This window comes from Nannospalax galili, unplaced genomic scaffold, assembly GCF_000622305.1.
Source record: "Nannospalax galili isolate Female #2095 unplaced genomic scaffold, S.galili_v1.0 scaffold856, whole genome shotgun sequence".
NCBI lineage: Eukaryota > Metazoa > Chordata > Mammalia > Rodentia > Spalacidae > Nannospalax > Nannospalax galili.
Window position 1 is genome coordinate 1,597,181 of NW_008339573.1, and position 21,408 is coordinate 1,618,588.

Below are 21,408 nucleotides of genomic sequence, written 5' to 3' on the forward strand. Positions count from 1 at the left end.
TAGATGCTTGGTCACATGCTTGATGAGCGGTCTCCTAGTCCTCATGGGTCTGACCACTTCCCAACTGATGGCTCCCAAGAAGTCCTGGAAGGTGAGGAATGAGCAGTGGATCCCACGCAGTTTAGTTTTTCCACTGTCAGTACTTATGAATTTATTAGATTTAGCACAGTGATGACTCAAGCAGAGGCCTTAGAAGATAAGCAATGGAGTCGAAAAGTATTGCTATTGTCAGAGAACAAAGGGTATCAGATGATCAAAAGAATCAATCTGGAGACCGAGGAGATAGCTCATTGGTAAAGTGCTTGTGGACCTGAGTTTGATCACCAGAACCTATGTGAAAAAGTTGGGTGTGGTAGTATGCACTTGTATCTCCAGTGCTGGGGAGGTGGAGACAGGCAGATCTTTGGGGCTCCATGGCCAGTCAGCCTAGTAAACTAGGTGAGCTCCAGGTCAGTGAGAGACCCTGTCTCCAAAAAAGCAAAACAAACAAGATAGAATTCTTCTGAGGAATGACACCTAAGGCTGACCTTTGGCCTCCACACATGTATACACATGTACATGCACACACACATATGCACACAGGAAACAATTGAAGAATTTTTATTGATAATAGTTTTTTTCTTAGTGATGAGAAAAATAGAAAGTGACTGAAGTTTCTCTGAACCTTTCAACCATATATATCAAATGATGTTATGGTTGTCATTTATTTTGAGATCCACAGAGATCAAATCGTATCTCTTCTGGTTCCTGTGTCTCCTTAATGCCTAGCATAAAGTAGGTTTTCGGTAAGTAGCTGTTGAGTGATTGAGTAGCAAACTCATTAGCTTTCAACTGCTTAACTTTTCAACCTTTGCTAAGATCAAGTGCAACTCATGAACTTTCTGAAAATATTGTAAAACCTTTAACAAATTAAACCTAAACAATTAGGCCTTTTAAGGGTAGAGGGGTACTTTCTGCAATCTATTTTATATGTAACACAGTATTGTGACTCTCTGGTCTCAAACTAAGCTGGCCTAAGTAATCTACCCATGTCCTATTGTCCTCTGTTAAAGGTCATAACCTGGACTGTCTACACCAAGTAATTATTGATGGTTTTTACTAGTAAGATCCCAAGACAAATGCTTAACATCTCTCTCCTCTGCTAGGATAGATGCAATCAAAGGCAAATGAAATCACATTATATGAATTGATGCTGGTCTTCAGTTCAAGGTGCTTTTGAAAAATTTTCTCCTAAATTAGAATAAATTTAAAAAATGATTTGAAGTAACTCTAAGTAATACTTTATTTTTAAAAATATTACTCTGAGTCAGATGTGGTAGCTCACATCTGTGGTAGCACTTGGGAGGCTGAGGCAGGAGGATTGCTACAAGATCAAGGCCAGTCTGGACTACACAGTGAGTTCTAGGTCAGCCTGGTGTATAGAATGAGACCTGTCCTGGATAGATTTAGATGTCAACTTGACACACCTGGGTAGAAGGTGCCTTAATTGAGGAATTGTCTCCATTGGACTGACCTGTGGCCATGTCTGTGGGGCATTTTCTTGATTGCTGAGTGATGTGGGAGGGCCCAGCCCACTGTGGGTGGTGCCACTCCCGGGCAGGTGGTCTTCTACTGTATAAGAAAGCAGGCTGAGCACGGATCAGGAGAAATAGCCAGTAAGCAGCAGTTCTCCATGCCCTGTGCTCCAGCTCCTGTTTCCAGGTTCCTGCCCTGAGTTCCTACCTTGGGCTCCCTCAGTGATGAACTGTGACCCAGGAGATGTAAGGAAAATAAACTCTTTCTCCTCAAGTTAGTACTAGTTAGAGTGTTTTGTCACAGCAATTGAAGGCAAACTAAAACAAGACCCTATCTCCAAAAACTGAAAATACAAAACGTAACCCCGAAACTCAGGCAAATGTTGGTTTCTGTTTTATCTGATGATCAAGATAACTGCCTATCCTCTACTTAAATTTACACATAAGTTTTTGTGGCTTATTTAGGATATTTACATCTAAAATTCTTGGCATTGCTTAATATAAAATAAAAGCCATGAACTTGATATCAAATAATCTAAATATAAATGTCTTTCTATATGTTAAAAACATAAGTTATAAGTAATCACACACTCAAAGAACTCAGAAATGGAGGACCCCTCCACCCCACTGATCTATTTCATATGCCAATGTCTTGGGTCATAAACATGCCAAATACACATGTGATATAGACTGGGTATATTGTATTAAATATAATAACTGATGATGTTTCCAAGCCCAAACTATGTGTAAAGAGTGTTCATCAAGCCAGGCATGGTGGCACACACCTTTGATCCTAGCACTTGGGAGGCACAGGCAGGTAGATCTCTATGAGGTCAAGGCCAGCCTGGTCTACTACATAGTGAGCTCCAGGATAGCTAGAGCCGCAGGGAGATCCTGTCTCAAGCAAAAAGAATGATCATTAAATTAGAGGATCATTTGTGACTTTCAGTAATTTTTCTGAAGGTTGTTATGATACAACTTCTGGTGTTGTTGAGAGACCGTGTATGTATGTTTAAATAAGAGAAGTGGCAGATGAGTTGGTTTGGAAAAGAAGCTGTCATGATATTACCCTTCAGGAATGAGCTTATTAGGAGAGAGGGTCTTGTGAGACCATGAGAGCGGTGGTGACTGGCCTTGAGGTGGGAGAACATTATAAAGAGCCAGTGCATTGTTTCAGAGACAACATGCACAGGGCCTTAAGGGGAAACAGAGGCTTCCCTTTAAAACCTGGAGCTTCATTCAAAGTTTAAAGTATAAAAGAGATACTCATCAAGGACAGGATGATGGGCAGGAGGAGACCCAGATGAGAGCCCGCAGAGAAATCTCCTGAACAAAAGAAAATAGCTGGGTGGTGGGAAGTTCCATCCCATGTGGTTTAGTCTGGGATAGCCTGCTTGAGGAGAAGCCAAGTACTGGGTAAGATCAAAAATTAGAGTTTGTGATGTCACAGCACAGCATAGCATATAGTATCTTAATGTTCTGTTCCAGAAAGAGTTGTTGCAAGAATGTGGCCTGATTTCTTCAGGCTGTGGGATCTGTCTGCTTAGTGACCAGTGTCTTAAATGGGCTGGCCCATGAGCTAACAACATCATGATTTTTTTTAGACTAATAAATTCTTACTTTTAGCAAGTGATTTTTTTTTTTTTGTTGTTCTTTGGTTTTTGTTTTTGAGGCCTGTCTTACTCTATAACCCTGGTTGGCCTGAATCCAACCTATATAGACCACACTGGCCTTGAACTCACAGAGATCCACTGATTTCTGACTGCTGGGATTAAAGGTGTGCACCACCATGTCCAATGCTCCCTTTTATTTTTTAAAGGAGGAGGGGCTCACTCCATAGGCCAGGCTGGCCTGGAACTCACTATGTGGCCCATGCCAGCTTCAAACTCATGGCAATTCTCCTGTTTCAGCCTCCCGAGTTTTAGAATTACAGATTTGAACCTGATGCCTGGCCTGGCAGGTGTTTTTTCATGGTGGTAGACAGAAAGATTAGAAGAAAAGATGGGGAAAAACCCCAAAATTTATTCCAAATTCCTCTAATTCTAGTTGGCTATAAATCTGTCAGAATCAGTTTTAGAGAGGGCATCCTGGAGACAAGGGGAAAGGCTATGTGGTCTACATATTCTCGAGTAACTGCATGGCAGAACTCATGCCAGAACAAACGTTATTTATATATTCAAAGGAAGAAGCTCATCCTTGAGTCCATGGTCAGGGGATGACTGATGCCCAAGAGCTGAAGGAGTACAGGCCAAAACACCTCCAAAAATGGCTTAAAGTCAGAGACTGAGAGACAGGAAGCATTTGGAGACTGCCCGGTGATAAAGAGTTGCATCGGTCAGCTTGCTACAGGCCAGAGAACAGCCCAACTGACTAATGTGGTTTTAGGTCAGTTCCTTGCCCACATTAGCAGGCTTGGATGGTCCAATTCCCTTGGACACATGTTAGTCCAGGAGGAAAAAATGGGAGCTAAACAATCCTGTTTCTTTACACCTTGAGAAAATGCTGCTTTAATGTTCAGGTGCCTGCCACTCTACCCATCAATATATGCTTTCACAGCCTTCATATACAAAACAGGTGTTTGGTATACTTCATTTATATTTACTTTTATAGATGAGGTATTACAATGTAGTCCAGGCTGCTTCAAATTTACAACCCTCATGCCTTAGCTTCCTGAGTGCTGGGATTATAGGTGCATGCCACCAGGCCTGGCCTTTTGAAAAGGTACTCTTACTTCTCCTAGAGTACTTCAATTTTACCAAATCCATGGTAAGGTAGATAGGGGGTTAAGGATGTAACTCAGTTGTCAGCGTGCATGAAGCCCTGGGTTCAATCCCTAGTACTGCATAAACAGAGTGTGGTGGTGCATGCTCATAATCCTAGCACTTGGAAAGTCTAAGCAGGAGGATCGGAAGTTCGAAGTCAGCCTTGGCTACATAGTGAGTTCAAGGCCAACCATGAATTGACAGGACCAGCTCAAAAAACTAAAATAAAAATAAAATAGCTAGACAAGGTATTGATGTTTCAGACATCAACTCTTGTGACTGTCTACTGCATTTATGTATGAGTCTTTTGGACATACCTCACATTTCCTCAATGTCTGACAACCTATGACATAGATACTAACATTATCCTTATTTTATATGCTGAGGATAGTTGGGCTCTGGTGGATAAGCACTGTCCCAAGACCCAAGATAGTAATGGAGACAGAATATCAGTTACAGTGCCTGTGCCATAACCCTGTGCATGTCCTGGATTGGTTCTTAATGTGAATAAAAGACCTCTGCCAGCTGTCTGATCTCAATGTTTACTCTTTCTCAGGAGCCAGAGGCTGCATATGGGCCCCTCATGGAAGGCCATTGTGGTAGGCAGAATAGAGGACCCCTTCCCAAAATGTCCATGCTCTGATATTAAGAACCTATGAATATATTTTCTTACAGGATCTGTTAGTCCGCTTTCTGTTACTGTAACAAAAACCAGAGAAAAATCAATTTAAAAAGATGTCACGTTTATTTTAGCTCACAGTGCTGGTGGTCTTGATCCATGTAGTACCTGTTATTTTGGGGCCTATTGTGAGGCAGCACATCATGAGAGAGAGCACATGGTGGAACAAAGCTGCTTACCTCATGGCAGCTTGGAAGGGAAAGAGAGAAAGCAAGCCACGTCTCACACTCCCCTGAAATAACATGTCCCCAGTGACTAAAACCTCTCACCAAGCCTCACTTCTTTTTTTGTCTTTTTGAGGCAGGGTCTCCCTGTAGCCCCAACTGGTCTGGAACTCACTATGTAGACTAGGCTGGCTACAAACTCACAGAGATTCACCTGCCTCTGCCTTCCAAGTGCTGGGAAGACATGCGCCACCACATCTGGCTAAGGCCTCACTTTATTGCTTAACAGTTTCTACTACCTTCCCACAGCACCAAGTTGGAAACCAAGACTTTAACACATGGGTCTTTGAGGGAACATGCCATGACCAGTGATTAAGGATATAGACCAGAGGGATTATTTTAGATTATGTGAATGGCCCCAGCCTAATCACCAATCATTAAAAGTGGAAGTTTATGAGTCAGAGTGATGAGGCAGAAGAGAGACTTGAAATAAGAGAGGGATTCACCCTGCTGCTGCTAGCTTTGAAAATGAGGAAGGAAATGGGGATCTCAGTCTCAGAACCCCAGGAACTGAATGCTGCCAACCACTCAAAGGAACATGAAGTGGGTCTTCCCCTGAGCCTCTAGCAGGGAACAAAGCCCTATCCATAACACCTTGGTTTTAGCCCAGTAAGACTTGGATCAGACTTCTGACATAAACTTAAGAATTATGCATGCATGTTGTTTTAAGCTGCCATGTTTGTGATGGTTTGTTACAGCAATAATAGAAAATGAATATGTTGATCAGTTTCTTTGTTCAAGTTAACTAAATTTCCTTGATGCCTAGTCACGAAGGAAAGTGCACAAAATGAACTCTATCTGGTTCTCCTCTTGAATGAACGGAGATGCAGGAGGTGGAAGATGGCTCAGTGGGTAGAGCACTTGCTGTGCAAGCACAAGACCCTGAGTTTGAATATGTAGCACACACATAAAAAGAAAAAAGACAGGTATGGCTCCACGAGTGCTTGTAACCTCAGTGCAGTGAGGGGCAGAGACATGAAGATGGCTGGGGCTTGCTGGCCACCAGCCTACCTGCAGCTTCAGCGTGAGACCCTGGAATAGAGGGTGAATAAAAGTGATAGAATAGGACATCTGATATCCTTCTCTAGCCTCAGTATGGTGCTGTGTCCACGTGCATCCATGAACATATACCACATGCACTTACTGAGAAAGAAAGAGACAGCCAAAACTGCATGCCATAGGTAAATCCATATTTGTTCTTTGGGGTGGGACTTGTAGCCTGGGGCCAGAGAACATAGTACCAAGTATAAAATCTAAATGCAGGATTTGTCCAGAACTAGACTAACTGGTCATGATCACAGAGGAACAATCTGCCAATGCCTTATTTTTTACTTGCTGTCCCCTGTGCAGGCGCACAGGAAATGAAAGGGTGAAATCAAGGACACTCTCATGCCTGATGAAAAATCTCTAGATTTGTGAGTGACAGCAGCCACATAAGGTGTTTCATTTAGAATAAAAGCATTTTTGGAAAATTAAAGGATAGTCCCAGGTTGTTTATTCTGAACTGTGAGCAGGGATTTTCTAAAATTCAGCTTCCTATTTGATAAAGGGAGAAATATAATGAAAAGCTTTGTCCACATTTTCAGTAAAAAAAAATTGTCTAAAATAAGACAAATGAGGAAACCAGAAAACGTTATTCAACTGTATTAAATGAATCATGGTAGTTTTTAATTTTTTTGGGGGGGTCTTTTTTGAGACAGGGTCTCTCTGCAGCCCCAGCTGTCCTGGAGTCACTATGTAGACCAGGCTGGCCTTGAACTCACAGAGATCCGCCTGCCTCTGCCTCCCAAGTGCTGGGATTAAAGGGGTGCGCCACCACGCCTGGAAGTAATTTTTAATTTTTAAAAAAGTAAAAAGATTATGTATATGCAGACAGGGGTGGCGTTTACCACAGTATGTGTGTGGAGGTCCAAAGGACAACTTTGTGCAGTCAGTTCTTTCCTTCCACCTTTATGTGGGTTCTGGGACTTGAACTCAGGTCCTAAGGCTTGTACCAAAAGGACTTTGCCTATTGAGCCATCTTGCTGGCCCTTTTTTGTTTGTTTTAAAATATTTTATTTATTATTTTTTATTTTATGTATATGAGTGTATTGCCTGCATGTATGAGTGTACCCATATCATGCAACACCCACAGAGGTCAGAAGAGGGCGTAGAATTCCCCTGGAACTGGAGTTACAGCAAACGTGGGTCCTCTCTACAAGAGCAGCCAGTGTTCTTAATCGCTGAGCCTTTCCTCCAGCCCCCATTGTTTGTTTTTTAAGACAGACGCTAATGTAGCCCAGGTTTACCTCAAACTCATGCAGCCAAGTGAATAACTTTGAGTTTTTGATCCTTCTGTCTCCACCTTCCAGGTGCTGGATTTATGGGTGTGTGCTACCCTGCTCTGCTACTTTTTTTTTGAGACAGGGTCTCTCTGTAGCCCCAGCTGGCTTGGAAATCACTATGTACTCCAGGCTGGCCTTGAACTCACAGAGATCCACCTGTCTCTGCCTCCCAAGAGTGCTGGGACTAAAGGTGTGCACCACCATGCCTGGCTACATTTATTTCTTTTAATACAACTTTTTAATTTATCATTTTACAATCTTAAACATCTATAAATGTTCTTTGATCAAAGTTGCCCTGTTTTTCTTTTCTCTTCTTCCCCCACCATCAAATCCCTCTTCACAAGTCCTCCTCCTCCTTTCACACCTCTGTTAGTGTGTGTGTGTGTGTGTGTGTGTGTGTGTGTATGTGTGTATCCAGCTGCATAATACTGTTTCCTAAATTATATCCAGTGGCTATATTTTCCTTAGTCATTTGGCAAGTCTGCATCTCAGATTTTGTTTACCTCTTCCTCTTTTTCTTTAGATGCATGTATCATAAGCAGAGGGAGGAGGCATGCGTTGAGTCATCTGTAGAGGCTTCCAGTTTCCTGCTGGTCCCAGGTGACAATAAAAGGCTCTCCTTACAAATCTGAGTTGAGGGGGTGTTTAACAAAGGGATTATCCAGCAAATTGTGCTTTACCTCTTCCTAACATAGATGAGGACAAAATAACTTCACATGATCTTACCTTGATTCAACAGATGGCACAGAACAAAAATGACCCGTTCACAGTTCTCCAGTGGAATCTTCTCCAGTTTGTGGAAGGTATAGTAACAGCATTGTATCACCCCAGGTTAGGTCGACTTCCTACTCAGGAACTGCCAGTCAACCTGTTCCTGCCCCAACCCAGCCTTCTCCATGGTTTACTAGACAGAGATGTGGTCTGTGGTTCCCAGTGTCTGCCACGTAGGACATACAGGAGTGGTGAATAGTTTGAGACCCAAGACAGGGCTCTTATTTTTTGTATCTCTTTTCTTATATCTCATTTGCAGCTCTTTTTTCAGAATCTAAGGCTTGTGATGATTGCCGAGCAAAGGGCCCCCACGTTCGTCAATCTGGCTGCAATTATCTCAAGGCAAAATTATATAACATTTTTCGACTTCAATTTTAGCCCGTTTTTTTTCCTTGCTTTTTCTTAAATTACTTAACAAACATTCACCATGCATAAGGCAATTTTCTAAAAACTTTAGTCATAAGTTATTTAGTCATCATGAGGGGCCTGTGATAGAGGTTCTGTTGCATAATTCTACTTTAGATGAAGGACCAGAAGCATAGGGGGCTTATGAGCCGTTCTGAGATTTAGCCAGCCAAACTGAATCCTGAGTGTGCTCTACACCATGCCGTGCTGTGCCATTGCATCTTACCAATGCTTGACTGAAGAGGGCAGAAAGAAGACATCTGGAGTCTAACCCTGGGGAAAAAAATACATAAAAGAAACTCAAATCAGTGACATTTTTCCTGATTCTCCATGCATAGCTGATTCAGGACAAATGTCACTAAGAAATGAAGTGATTACAACTTAGGCTTATTCAAGTACTTCAGGGGATTTTGCTCTTTGGGTAGAAATAAACAAAAATTTCAACTTTTGAATCACTTTAAGTACTTGGAAATAATATCAACTTCGAGATGTGAATGAATATTATGCATAGAAAAGTATACAAACTCACAACTGGTTAAAGTTTCAGAATTCATTTCCCTTGCTAGGTAAGCATCTATACTAGTTTATTGGAACTGCTGTATCAAAGTGGCACCAACTGTATGGATTAAGTAACGGAAATGTATTGTCTTACATTCCAGGAGGCTGGCAGTCCAAGGTCAAGGTATCATCAGAGTTGGTTCCTTTTGAGCCCTGTGGGGGAAGAATCTGTTCCAGGTTTTCTTCCTTAGCTTTCAGATGACCATCTTCTCCATGTCTCTTCATGCCATTGTCTCTCAGTACTTGTCTTTCTCTGTCCAAATTCTTCCCCCTTTAAGGACATTAATTAGATTATCTCTGTAAAGACTCCAGATAAGATGGTATTTTGAGATACTGGGGTTTAGGGCTCCAATATACTTTATCTTCTTTGAGGGAGAGGGTATAATTCAACCCATATTACATAATATATGTAAGAGCCTGAGTCTGAATTCTAATTCTGCTTCTTACTGTGAGACCTTACTGTACTTTTTTACTTAATTTTTATTTTATTATGATTTTTTATTTTATGTGTACAAGTGTATGGCCTACATGTATATAAATGCACCTGTATCATGCAATGCCTGTGGAGGTCAGAAGAGAGCATCAGATCCCCTGGAACTGGAATTACAGATGGTTGTTAGCTGCCATGTGGATGCTGAGAACCAAACCCTGGTCCTCTGTAAGAGCAGCCAGTGCTCTTAGCTGCTGAGCCATCTCTCCAGCCCCTATTTCTTACTTTAAATGAGTATAAGACAGGTAGGGTCTTCTTCATGCTGTCCTGAGGAGGACAGGAATTAGTCCATGTAGTTCTTAGAATGCATGAGATATAGTCATTCATTTAAATACATCTAAAACAGAACATCTTCCTCATGCAGTTTTATGAAGATTTAATGAATTATCCCACAGAATGCTTAGAATATTGGTTGGTTCAATATATGTAAGATAGTCATTCATTGCCAAAAATAGTTACTGAACACTTACCTAGTGCCAGGCATTGTTTAAGTTGCTTTAAATACAGAAACAAAGTAGGCCCCCAAATACCTATGTCCATGGAGCCCATAAACTCATGGGGAAAGACAATTAGAAACACATAGAATGTTGGACAGTAAGTACTAAGCAAGACTGGGACCAGAGACTTTAACCATTGCAGCTTGGGAAGTGCCATTTGAGCAAAGGCTTAATAAATAATAGGAGACAGTGGGGTGTGGTGGGATATACGTTTAATCCCAGCATTCTGGAGGCAGAGGCAAGTGGATCTTCGTGAGTTCTAGGTCAGCCAGGACTACATAATGAGGATCTATTTCTAATAATAATTGAACCTGGAGTTCATCAAGTCAGTGAGACTGTTAGGTTATTTTTCTTTTGCTGTGATAAACACCATGACTAAGGCAACTTTTAGTAGGAAGAGGAGCTGACCAAGGCAGCTGGAGCAGAAAGCTGAGTGATCACATCTTCTAGCAGACACAGGAAGCAGATAGAGAAAGAGAGAGAAACTAAAAAATGGGGCAAGGCTAAAGCCCACCCCTAGTGACAAGCTTTCTTCAGCAAGGTCACACCCCCCTGAAGGTTCCACAACCTTCCCCAAAGGGCACCACCAGCTGACCAAGTGTTTAAATACTTGGAACCTATGGAGGACATTGTCATTCAAACCACCACAGCTGTCTAGCCTCGGAACTCCAGCAATCCACCAGTATCTGCCTCCCCAGTGCTGGAGTTACCACACATGCTTTTTATGGGGGCTCCGGTGATTCCCAACTCAGGTCCTCATGGCTGCCTAGCAAACACTGAGCTGTCTGCCCCACATAAGGACATTCTTTAGATGATAGAAAGTCATTGGAGACTTAAGAGCACAGACAACACAATTTGACTCACCTTCCCCCCACCTAATTTTTATTCTGGGAAACATTTTCTGGGATTTGTTTGCTTTGAGACAGGGTCTCTTATAGCCTAGGTCAGTGGCCTCAAGTTCACTATGTAGTTGAGACTGTCTTTGAACTCCTGATCCTCCTGCCTTTTCCCAAGTGCTGGGATTGATTACAGGCCTTGCTTTGACTCATTCTTTGATACCTCTCTAATTGAGAATTAACTGCATGTAGGTTAATGGACAGCTGGGCGTGAATGTTTCAAAAGAATCCTTTCTATGTGGTTTCATTTGTTAACTGATTTGTCTGGATGTTGGAGGGGGCACCTGTAAATGTTGATTTCAGACCCTGGGCGGGGGGAGACAATTTGTGACAAGGTAACCTAACTCTTCCCATGGAAGGCAATATGGGGATTAAGTCAATATGAAAGTGGAAAGTTGTGTAGGACAAAGAAGGGGCATTGAGGGTCAATTTGTGTACAGGACCTTGAATTCTCTACAGAGAAATGGAATTCTAGCTTGTCAGTAAGGGGAAGTCTTTGCCGCCCCTGTGCAAGGAGGGAGTGTTGGCAGCAGTATGCAGAACAGGAGTCAGTCATTTCAAAAGGAGAGTTCGAAATAATACAGGTATAAGATCACTAGGGTAGAGGTATAGGAGGAGAGAGAGTTCGGCCACCACAGCTGGAGGAACCACTGGAAGTCTTGTCTACCTCCTCCAGAAGGTAATTCTGTTTGGAGGGAAGTGAAGACTTCCTCGATCCTAGTGCTTGGACCTCAAGGTGACACAAGCCCACCAAGCGGCTTCAGAGCAACTCTAGGAAGAAGTGTGCCGCAGAGGAGAGCTTGTTCCGTTTCGCCAAGGGTCTTTTCAAGAAGCCTATTATCTGTGAGAGAGAAAAACTGAGTTCTGGCACAGGGGAGAAATCAGGCGTGCACCCAGACTTCATTCAGGATGGCCTTCCAGTTCCGTCTTTGGTAAAAATGCCTTAGCATGTTTCTCACAGCAGGGTGTGTACACCAAACCAGTCCTCAACTGCAGCGGGGCAACAAGGTCACCTGCCTCTTTCTGTCTTCTCGCAGTTATCAGATTTAAGAAAGAAGTACCATAGAAGACATGAAATTCACGTCCCCTCACCCACTGTCCCCACTCCCTGTCCCCAACCGCGGGTACTGTCACCACTTCAAGGCTGTTTACAGTCGGGGCCACCTCACCGTGCCAGCAGGGGCGTAGGGCGACCCGGCCCGGGTGTGATGCCTGCAGTCCTGCGCCGAGAGGACGAGCGCTGGGGCGTGGCGAGGCAGGACCGGGCTGTGGCGAAACTGGACGGGGGTGTGACTAGACAGGATGGGGGCGTGACGAGGCAGGTCGGGGGCGTGGCAAGGGCGGGGTAGGCGCGCTCTGGGAGGACGTGTGCACGCGCCTCGGTGCCCGCCCGCCGCGCCCAGTCAGTGGAATTCAGCGTCCAGCCCGTACTAGGAGTATCCCTGGCAGTGCGCGAAGGGCCCCGCCATGTCTGCAGCCATGAGGGAGAGGTTCGACCGCTTCTTGCACGAGAAGAACTGCATGACTGATGTCCTGGCCAAGCTCGAGGCCAAGACCGGAGTAAACCGGAGCTTCATCGCGCTCGGTGGGTGGCCGCGGCTCGAGGAGGTCGCCGTCGCTGGCCGGTCCCCGGAGCCGCCGCCGCAGCTCCTGGGGAAGGAAGCGTGGCTGAGGCGCCCCAGGCAACGCGGGGCTGGGACGCGGAGCGGCACCCGGGGCGTTCGGGGCTGTGGGGGCGCGAGGGCGGAGGCTGGGCGGGAGGCGGGGAGCGGGACGGGAGGGCGATGACGTGTCGTCCCCGCCGCCCTGACAGTCAGGACCCGCAGCTTGGCGCGAGGCGGGTGTGGAACCTTCCGGGCTCCTCGGTAGCCTGGGCTCGGGTGGAGAAGGCGGGGCCCGCGGCAGATGGGGAGCCGGCCTGGCCCGACCCTCGGAGGAGAGGCTGGGACTGCCGGCTGTCGCCACCCTGACCCCGGGCTAGGTGGAGAGAGGAGAGGCCGGGGACTGCCCGGTATCCTCTACCCAGCCGCTGACCCGCAGGCCCAGCCTCGGTGTGGTTGGTTTTTCTGCTTTAACCCTGGCAAGAAGAAGCCGCCTGGAGCAGGCCTAGCCTCGGACTGTGCGCGGGGGCTGCCGGGTTTGAGCGTCCCTAGTGCCACTCGACCCATTTCTCTCCTCGTGTCTCCAGGTGTGATCGGGCTGCTGGCCTTGTACCTAGTGTTCGGTTATGGAGCCTCTCTTCTCTGCAACCTGATAGGTTTTGGATACCCAGCCTACATCTCGTAAGTGGTTCATCCTAAAACCGAACCTTCCCCTCCACAGCTCTCTCCCCACCCAGGACTGTATAGCCCAGGTTCTTGAGAGAGAAGTTGAAGCACCCTACAGTAGCACTGACTGCTTAAGGTTACATGTTTTGGAGCCTTAACTTGGTCCCTGATCTCAACTAGTCAAAGGTATTTTATTTGTTTTTATCAGATCGTATGGTCTGGGTGTTGCCCTTCTGAGTGCACAAATGGTGGTGAAGCTCAGTCCTGCTTTTTTTCTGGCAGAAAGACCTCCAGCTATTGGGAGTGAACTCTTCTCTGTTGATTATTTTAATGGGTATTTCACCATATGTTACACCATACTGTACACAGTAAAACCCAATCAATTAGGACTTTCTTAGTTCAGAATTACATTAATTCAGGAGGATTTTTTTAAACAAAACTTTAAAAAATTTTTATTATTTTTATGTTATGTGTATATGTGTATTGCCCCAATGTAGGTGAGTACACCCATGTTGTGCAATGCCCACGGGGGACAGAAGAGGCTGTTGGATTCCCTGGAACTGGAGTTACAGACAGTTGTTAGCTGCCATGTGGGTGCTGGGATTCAGTCAGTGTTCTTAACTGCTGAGCCATCTCCCCAGCCCCAAAACTTTAAAAAAATTTTTTTATTTATTATTTTTATTTTATGTGTATGCGTTTATTGCCTGCATGTAGGTAAGTGCACCCCTGTTGTGCAGTGCTGGCAGAGGACAGAAGAGGCCGTCGATCCCCTGGAACTGGATTTACAGTTGTTAGCTGCCATGTGGGTACTGGATTCGAACCTGGGTCTTCTGCAAGAACAACCAGTATTCTTAACTGCTGAGCCATCTCTCTAGCCCTGATTCAGAAGGATTTTAACATTATTTATTTTATTTATTTGAGACAGGGTCTTTTTTTTTTTTTTTTTTTTGTAGCCCAGGCTAACCTCAAACTAGTAACAATCCTCCTGCTTCAGCCTTCCTAGTACTGGAATTAAAGGCACAAACCACCACACCTGGCTTATCTTTTTGCCTTTAAAAAATTTTATGTGTGTGAATGCTATGCTTACATGTATGTACGTGCACCACATGTGTGCAGTGACTGGGGAGGCCAGAAGAGAGTAGTGGATCTCCTGGAGCTAGATGGTTGGTAGCTGCTTTGCGGGTTCTGAAACCAAACCTCTGTCCTTTCCAAGAGCAGGCACTCTTAACTGCTGAGCCATTGCTCCCCTCTTTTTGTTTTTCAGAAAGGGCAATTATTCGAGTTAATGAGATGGCTCAGTGGGTAAAGGCACTTGCTGTCAAGCCTGACAACCTGAGTTGACTCCCCAGGGACCCCCATGGTGGAGGGAGACAACTGACTCCTGAAAGTTGTCCTCTGACGCCCACATGCACACTGTGGCCCACCCCCACAACAAATAAATGAATGAATGTAATAAAAATACTTCTTTTTTTTTTTGGGTCTTTTTGAGACAGGGTCTCCCTATAGCCGCAGCTGGCCTGGATTCGCTATGGAGACCAGGCTGGCCTCGAACTCGCAGAGATCTGCCTGCCTCTGCCTCCTGAGTGCTGGGACTAAAGGCATTTGCCACCAGGCCCAGCAAAAAATACTTTCTAAAGGCAAGTTTGGAAACACCCTAACCTTATAAAATGCATCCCTAAGGTAGCTCCTTGGTTATATTAATCATTCATATAATTAAATTAAAAATGAATCATAATATTAAGTTCTAATGAGGTTTTTATAGTGTGTTTACTTTTGAAAATATCCTTTAATTTCTGATTTTTTGTGTTCAAGTCAGACATTTCCGCAAGTGAATTTTGTTGTATACTATAACAGAGTTGGTGGGTTTCATCCATTTGATTTCTGAAACTTTTCTAATCATAAAAATAAAGAGGTGAAAACATCACAGTTGGGAGACCAAGACACAGGTAACATATACCTTGTGACTATCATTGGTCAGTCTGGAATTTAATATAAGACTGGAAGGGAGAATATGTTTTTTGTTGTTCTTGTTTGGTTTCTTTCATTTTTGAGACAGAGTTTCATGTAGCCTAGGCTAGCCTCAAATGCACTATATAGCCAAGGATGACCTTAAACTTCTGTTCTTCCTGCCCTCCAGTGGTGGGATTAAAGACATGTATTACCATGGCCGGTTTTGGAAATGTTTTTTAGAAGTTAGTTGTTGCTGTGTTGGTCTGGTGCAGATACTCACACATTGCAGATAAAGTCCAGCTTTTATGATCATGCTTGCTTGTGGAGTTGGAGATGCTCAGGCTTCAAGCTGAGAAGGCTTTTACCCTCCCAGCATTCCATACTAGTGTACCATCTGGATTTTATGTGTGTGCCAAGAGATCAACAAGGCAGACTAGGAAAACTGGTTTGGCTTTTAGAGCAGGTAGAGGTAAAGAATAGCAGTTTTCAGCCAGATGTAATGGCACATGCTTTTAATCCCAGCACTTGGGAAGCAGAAGCAGCTGGATCTTTGTGAGTTTGAGGCCAGCCTGGCCTACATAGCAAGTTCCAGGCCAGCCAGGGCTGTACAGTGAGACCCAGTCTAAAAAAATAAGCCAGTTTTCTGAGAAATTTAACATTAAATGCTATGTAGAAAGTTTGTAGGTAACCTGGATTCCGAATAGCTTGTCCATCAGTATGTATATGGTAAAATAACTGGTAGAGTACTACTTTGCCTGACTTTTTCTGTTTGTGTATTTTACTTGTAATTCTTTTTAAAAGGCAACTTTCAGGCTGGAAAGTTGGCACATTGGTTAAGAGCACTGGCTGCTCTGACAGAAGACCTGGATTCAGTCCCCAGCACTCACAAGGCAGCTTATAACCATCCTTAACTCCAGTTCTAGGGGATCCAACCCCCTCTTCTGACCTCCATGGGCATTGCACGACACAGGTGCACTTACATACATGCAGGCAATACACTCATACACATAAAAAAAAATTTTTTTTTTGGTCTTTTTGAAGCAGGGTCTCCCTGTAGCCCCAGCTGTCCTGGAACTCACTAGGTAGACCAGGCTGGCCTTGAACTCACAGAGATCCGCCTGCCTCTGCCTCCCAAGTGCTGGGACTACAGGTGTGCCCCACCACGCCCGGCTAAGAATATGGATTTTTAAAAATATTTATTACATGTATGTATTTTGTGTATGTGACATGATGTTTGTGTGGAGGTCAGAGGACACTTGTGGGAGTTGGTTCTCTCCTTCTACCATGTGGCTTCTGGGGATCAAATTCAGATTGTTGGACTGGCTGGCAAACGCCTTTACCTATTGAGCCATCTTGCTGACCCTAAGAATACAGCTTTTTTTTTTTTTTTTTTTTTTTTTTTTTGATTACTTGGTAGAAGGAATGCATCAACTCCTGATGCATTCCCAGAACTCATTATATAGCTCAGGTTGACCTCCAACTTATGATCCTCCTGCCTTTACCTCTCAGTTGCTGGGATTGTAAGTGTGTGCCACTGGATATGGATTTTTTAAAAATACCGAATGACATAATAAACTTTTTTTTACATCGGTGCCATTTGATACATCATCAAGTGAAAAACATAACTTTCTTTTTGACATTAGTAGATTATCTGTGTGTGCTGTAGAAAGTTAAAAGTCTGTTTCTAGATGGAACATGTAGATCCATGTATGTGTGCAAGTGCATGTGACTGAGAATGTAGACTGAGCGAAGATGTGTTTCTCCTTGACTGGAAGTGGATTCACCTTAGGAAGGGCCATTTTCAATCATGTCTTAAAGTGATTTTTAAGTTTCCACCATATCATTTGCTTGTAGTCAATCTTTCATTCCTTTTCTACATGGTCGCCTGGATATTGTTTTTTTTCACTTACAAGATGCTAAGTATTTCTGCCTGTTGGTAAAAATTCAGTCAAACAGTAGGGCTGGTCATTTCTAAATAGTACAAGGAGGTGGCTTTTCTATGTTTTAGAATTATTTTAATCAACAAGTGTATATATATTTTCTCTTCAATTTGAATGTTCTGTGACAAAGTGATCTTTGTAGTACATTTTAGTAAGAGTTGGAAAAACACTAAAGATGCAATATAGGGCATCTAATGATTTAAACAAAAAATTCAGGAAATTAATGAGTATACCCTTCACACTGCTGTTTATTCATAGGATGCTTCTTTGTTGTAGGTTCACCTCTTTTGTCATAAAACCAGTATGTGATTCTGTGACCATTAGGGAACTGAATGAAGGTTTATTTCTCAAATAGTGGTTTTCAGACTTGGATTCCCACTGGAGTCATTTGAGAGGCTTAAAAAAAATACTAATGGCTGTCTGGGTCCTTTTCCCATAGATTCTGATCTAATTGGTCTTGGATACAGCTTGGGTTTTAGAGTTCTGAAAAACTTATGATCTTTTATAATTTTTGAGAGGCTTCTAATGTGCAGAAAATGTTGAGAACGTCCGGTGTATCGTGGCAGTAACAACCGCTACACAAGCAGTGCCATTTGCATGTGAAGACTGGGCATGAGGGAGGGAAAAATCACCTCCTGTTCCTGAGAATAGTCTAAAGACATCCTCAGTGCTCTGCTCTGTGTAGGAAGTTCAAGGAAAAATGGGGTTATGTACACTGTTTAAAGCATACAGACCCCAGTTAATAAACAGGTAAGCCAATATTAATTTAATCAATTCTGTTTGTTGTTTAGTCATTGTGATTGTAAAATTGTCTAAAAGAAAGGATATCCTTCAAGATGATGGTTTTAATAGTGTTCAAATGACTGTTTCAGGGTGTAGAGAGATAGTTCAGTGGTAAGAGCACTTGCTGTGAAAGCATGTGGAGCCAGGACCCATGTAAAAACCTGGGCATGACACCATGTGCCTATAATGCCAGCATAGGGGGATTGAGACAGGTGGATCCTGAGAGTTCACTGGTCAGCTAGCCTTGTCTTAATGACAGACTTCTGGTTCAGTAAGAGGCTCAAGGCAATAACATGGAGAGGTAGAGGAAGATACCAAAGGTCCTGTTATAGCCTGGGCATGGGAACGCACAGGTATACACACACATACACAAACACATACACAAATCATTGTTTCTGAAAGTGCGACCTGTAATCACGCTAGTCTAACATCCTTAGAGTGGGAGATTTGTTAGTGAGAAAGCCTTTTCCTCCTATTTCTGAAGGCTGGGAATTCCAGTACTAAGTCACCAGCTGATTTGGTGATCTTGTGACTGTTCTCTGCTTCAAAGATGGTACCTTCTTGTGGCAAACTCATATGGCAGAAGAGGCAAACAGGCTCCCTCAAGCCCCTTTCATCAGGGTACTAATCTCATTCATGAGGGCAGAGCCATCTCTTAGCACCATCACATTGGGTATTAGATTCTGTCAGATGAATTTGTGAGACAACAAAATTCAGATCATAGCAGTTATCTTTGCTCAGTAATTCTCCATGTCTCTTACAATTCTCCTTATTCTCCCCAGCTAGTTGAGTCAGAGGTTTGTCTGTTTAGGAGATATCAGATGTCAGCTGTATGCCAGGTACTCATATCACCCTTACATATGGCAAGGAATAAGGTAGGTATACTCTCTCTCCTCTTTGAGTCAGCAGTCTGTCTGGGTGAACAGACAGGAAATAGGTAAAGTAGTGAAGGTGGCAAGCCTTCAGAAGAAAAGAAGCAGGGTAGAAGTGTGGTAGCGAGAGCCAGGAATGGCTCTTGGGATATTTATTTGAAATGCTACTTGAGTTAAGACCTGAGGAACAAGAAGGGGCCAGGCAGGTAGAGGAAATGGAGTAGGCCAGGCCCTGAGGCTGTGGACAACTTGGCTCTGACAGAGAAGAGTGCTAAGGTTCCTTAGAGGTGTAGGTATGTGAAGGGCAGGGTCAGACCAGACTGAATAAAGCACCTTTCAGTCTAAGGGAATTTGCTTTTTTTTTTTTTTCTGATTGCCTCAGAGAGGTTTTAAATAGGGGGCCACATGACAGAACTTATAAGGCAAAATGTAAATGGCTGCTGAGACCTCTGGAAGGAATTGGCGATCTTGCTAAAAGTCTGCCGGAATTTATTTCCTTCTTTCCTCGCCTTTCTGTTCTTGCTGTTTCCTCCTCTTGGGCCATCATAGGAAGAGGCACTTGGATTGTGTGTAAAGGTCAGTACTGGGCCTAGAGATTGCAGGGCGCAGAAATGAAATTTGGAAAAGCTTGTTTGGCCGCCTGCCATTTTCCATTACTCAGCCCTTTGGGAAATTCATGGGTGAGGCTCAGGTGCATCTGGCCCCAGGTCAGGACTGGCTGAAGACTGAGGAAGGCCTGGCCAGGGATCACTGGGGGCTCCAGTGCCTTGTCACCGGACCTTTCATCATCTTATTTTTATGCACATGATTTCTTTGAAATCCCTGATCTCTGTGCTTCCAGACTTTTTGGTCACTCTGTTTGGGCAGTCTAAAAGCTAATTCCAGCCTTTTTGGTATCAAGAACTGTTGACAGATTTACCTTAATCTCCTTCCCTCTGTTACTGATAAGAAAAGGGGACCCCTGGATAATAATAGAAACCTCTTATAAAGATAGGCTTACCTCTTCTCCCATAGCTGAGTGTACAGTTCAGTGGCCAGCATGATCATAGAGTTGTGCAAACATCTCTACTGTCCATTGTTTGAAGCAGTTTTGCCATTCCCCCTCACAAGGGAAGTCAGTAGTAGTCATTCCCATTTCTCTCGTCTCAGCTCCTGGGAACCACTAATTTTTGTTTTTTCTCAATGGATCTGTTCTGGGCATTTCATAGAAGTAGGACCATGGGCTTTGTGGCTTTTGTGTCTGGTGCAGACCTGATTTTGTTGTTTGTTTGTAGATAGGGTCTCACTATGTAACCCTGGCTGGAACTTACTGCATTGACCAGGCTAGCCTTCCCAGAAATCTGGCTACATCTGCCTCTGCAGGGATTAAAGATGTGCCCAACCATACCTGGCAGCAGCCCTGTTTTTAATGGCACTGCTCAAATGAGAGGCTCTGAAACCTGTGGAGACTGGAATGCTGTACCTTCACCCCTAAAGCCTGAGACCTTGCCTTCTGTGGTCCTCAAGTGTGGTGTCAGTTCAGCGAGGGGCATGAGTCCTGCTTCTTTGTACAAGTGGAATTGTGAGACGTAGTCTAATGACTTGATTTTCTATTTTTATTTTTGCCCTGCAGTGAGAGGAACGGAGGAGGGTTGACTATCTGACCTACCCAGCAACCTTTTTGTTCAAAAATCTGTAATGACATGTATTTATGCTCCTCTTTTTATTTCATAGTTTTTAAAAGAGTCAGGCTTCCACCTTCTTGGGATTGCCAGAATTTGGCCTTAGAGGTCAGACGTATCACATTTCTTTAATAGTTAATGTTTTTAGTTTTTGTTTCCTGTGGTGCTGGGGGTTGAACCCAGGGCTTTCTACCCACAGCATTCTACCACTGATCTACAACCATAGCCCTTTTACGTGACAGTCTATGGCCAGGCATGGTGAATACATGCCTGTAATCACAGCACTTAGAACGTGGAGGCAGGAAGATCAGGAGTTTAAGGTTATTCTCAGCTACACAGAAAGTTCGAGGCCAGCCTGGGCTATGTGAAACTCTGTTTGCCATCCCCTGAAAAAAACACAAAAGGGGATGGAGTGTGGGGAGAAATGATAATCCATAATCCATGGAGACATGTACGCACACATGCGTGCACACACATACACATGGGGTCAGGGGAGGAGAGTGAGAGAGGGTTTTCCGAGGTTCCACAGAGGCCAGGCTTGATCTGGAGTCCTCTGTTACTACATAGGAACGTAATAGCACATTTAGGCATGTTAGTGCCAATCCTGAAAGATTAAACATGTTTAGAACCTAACACTATGGAGTCTATATTTAATTTTATGTTTGATAGCACTTTGGAAATCTCATACCGACCTCATGAATGTTATTTTGTTTTCTAATGTCCTCTCCAGCCTATCTTAAACTTTAGGTGGTAGTATAAAACATTTTATTTTCACTCTGTGCATAGCTGCTGGACACTTGTATAGCATTCTATTT

At 43.8% G+C, this 21,408-nt stretch overlaps 2 protein-coding genes across 2 annotated transcripts in view; one reads left to right on the forward strand and one right to left on the reverse strand.

Annotated features, from left to right (window-relative positions):
• The window catches only part of Pkd2l2 (polycystin 2 like 2, transient receptor potential cation channel), a 101,457-nt gene extending 89,033 nt beyond the window's left edge, over nucleotides 1–12,424 (reverse strand). The window contains exons 1-3 of the mRNA XM_029564131.1: nucleotides 12,290–12,424; nucleotides 9,332–9,508; nucleotides 8,230–8,952 (exon numbers count right to left, since the gene is read on the reverse strand). The gene's annotated coding sequence lies outside the window, so the exon portion shown is untranslated. The remainder of the gene's footprint in view (nucleotides 1–8,229; nucleotides 8,953–9,331; nucleotides 9,509–12,289) is intronic.
• A 43-nt stretch (nucleotides 12,425–12,467) lies between these two features.
• The window catches only part of Reep5 (receptor accessory protein 5), a 37,624-nt gene continuing 28,683 nt past the window's right edge, over nucleotides 12,468–21,408 (forward strand). Inside the window, exons 1-2 of the mRNA XM_008834309.3 lie at nucleotides 12,468–12,705; nucleotides 13,309–13,402. Coding sequence (XP_008832531.1) covers nucleotides 12,588–12,705; nucleotides 13,309–13,402 — 212 coding nt within the window. The 5' untranslated portion in view covers nucleotides 12,468–12,587. The remainder of the gene's footprint in view (nucleotides 12,706–13,308; nucleotides 13,403–21,408) is intronic.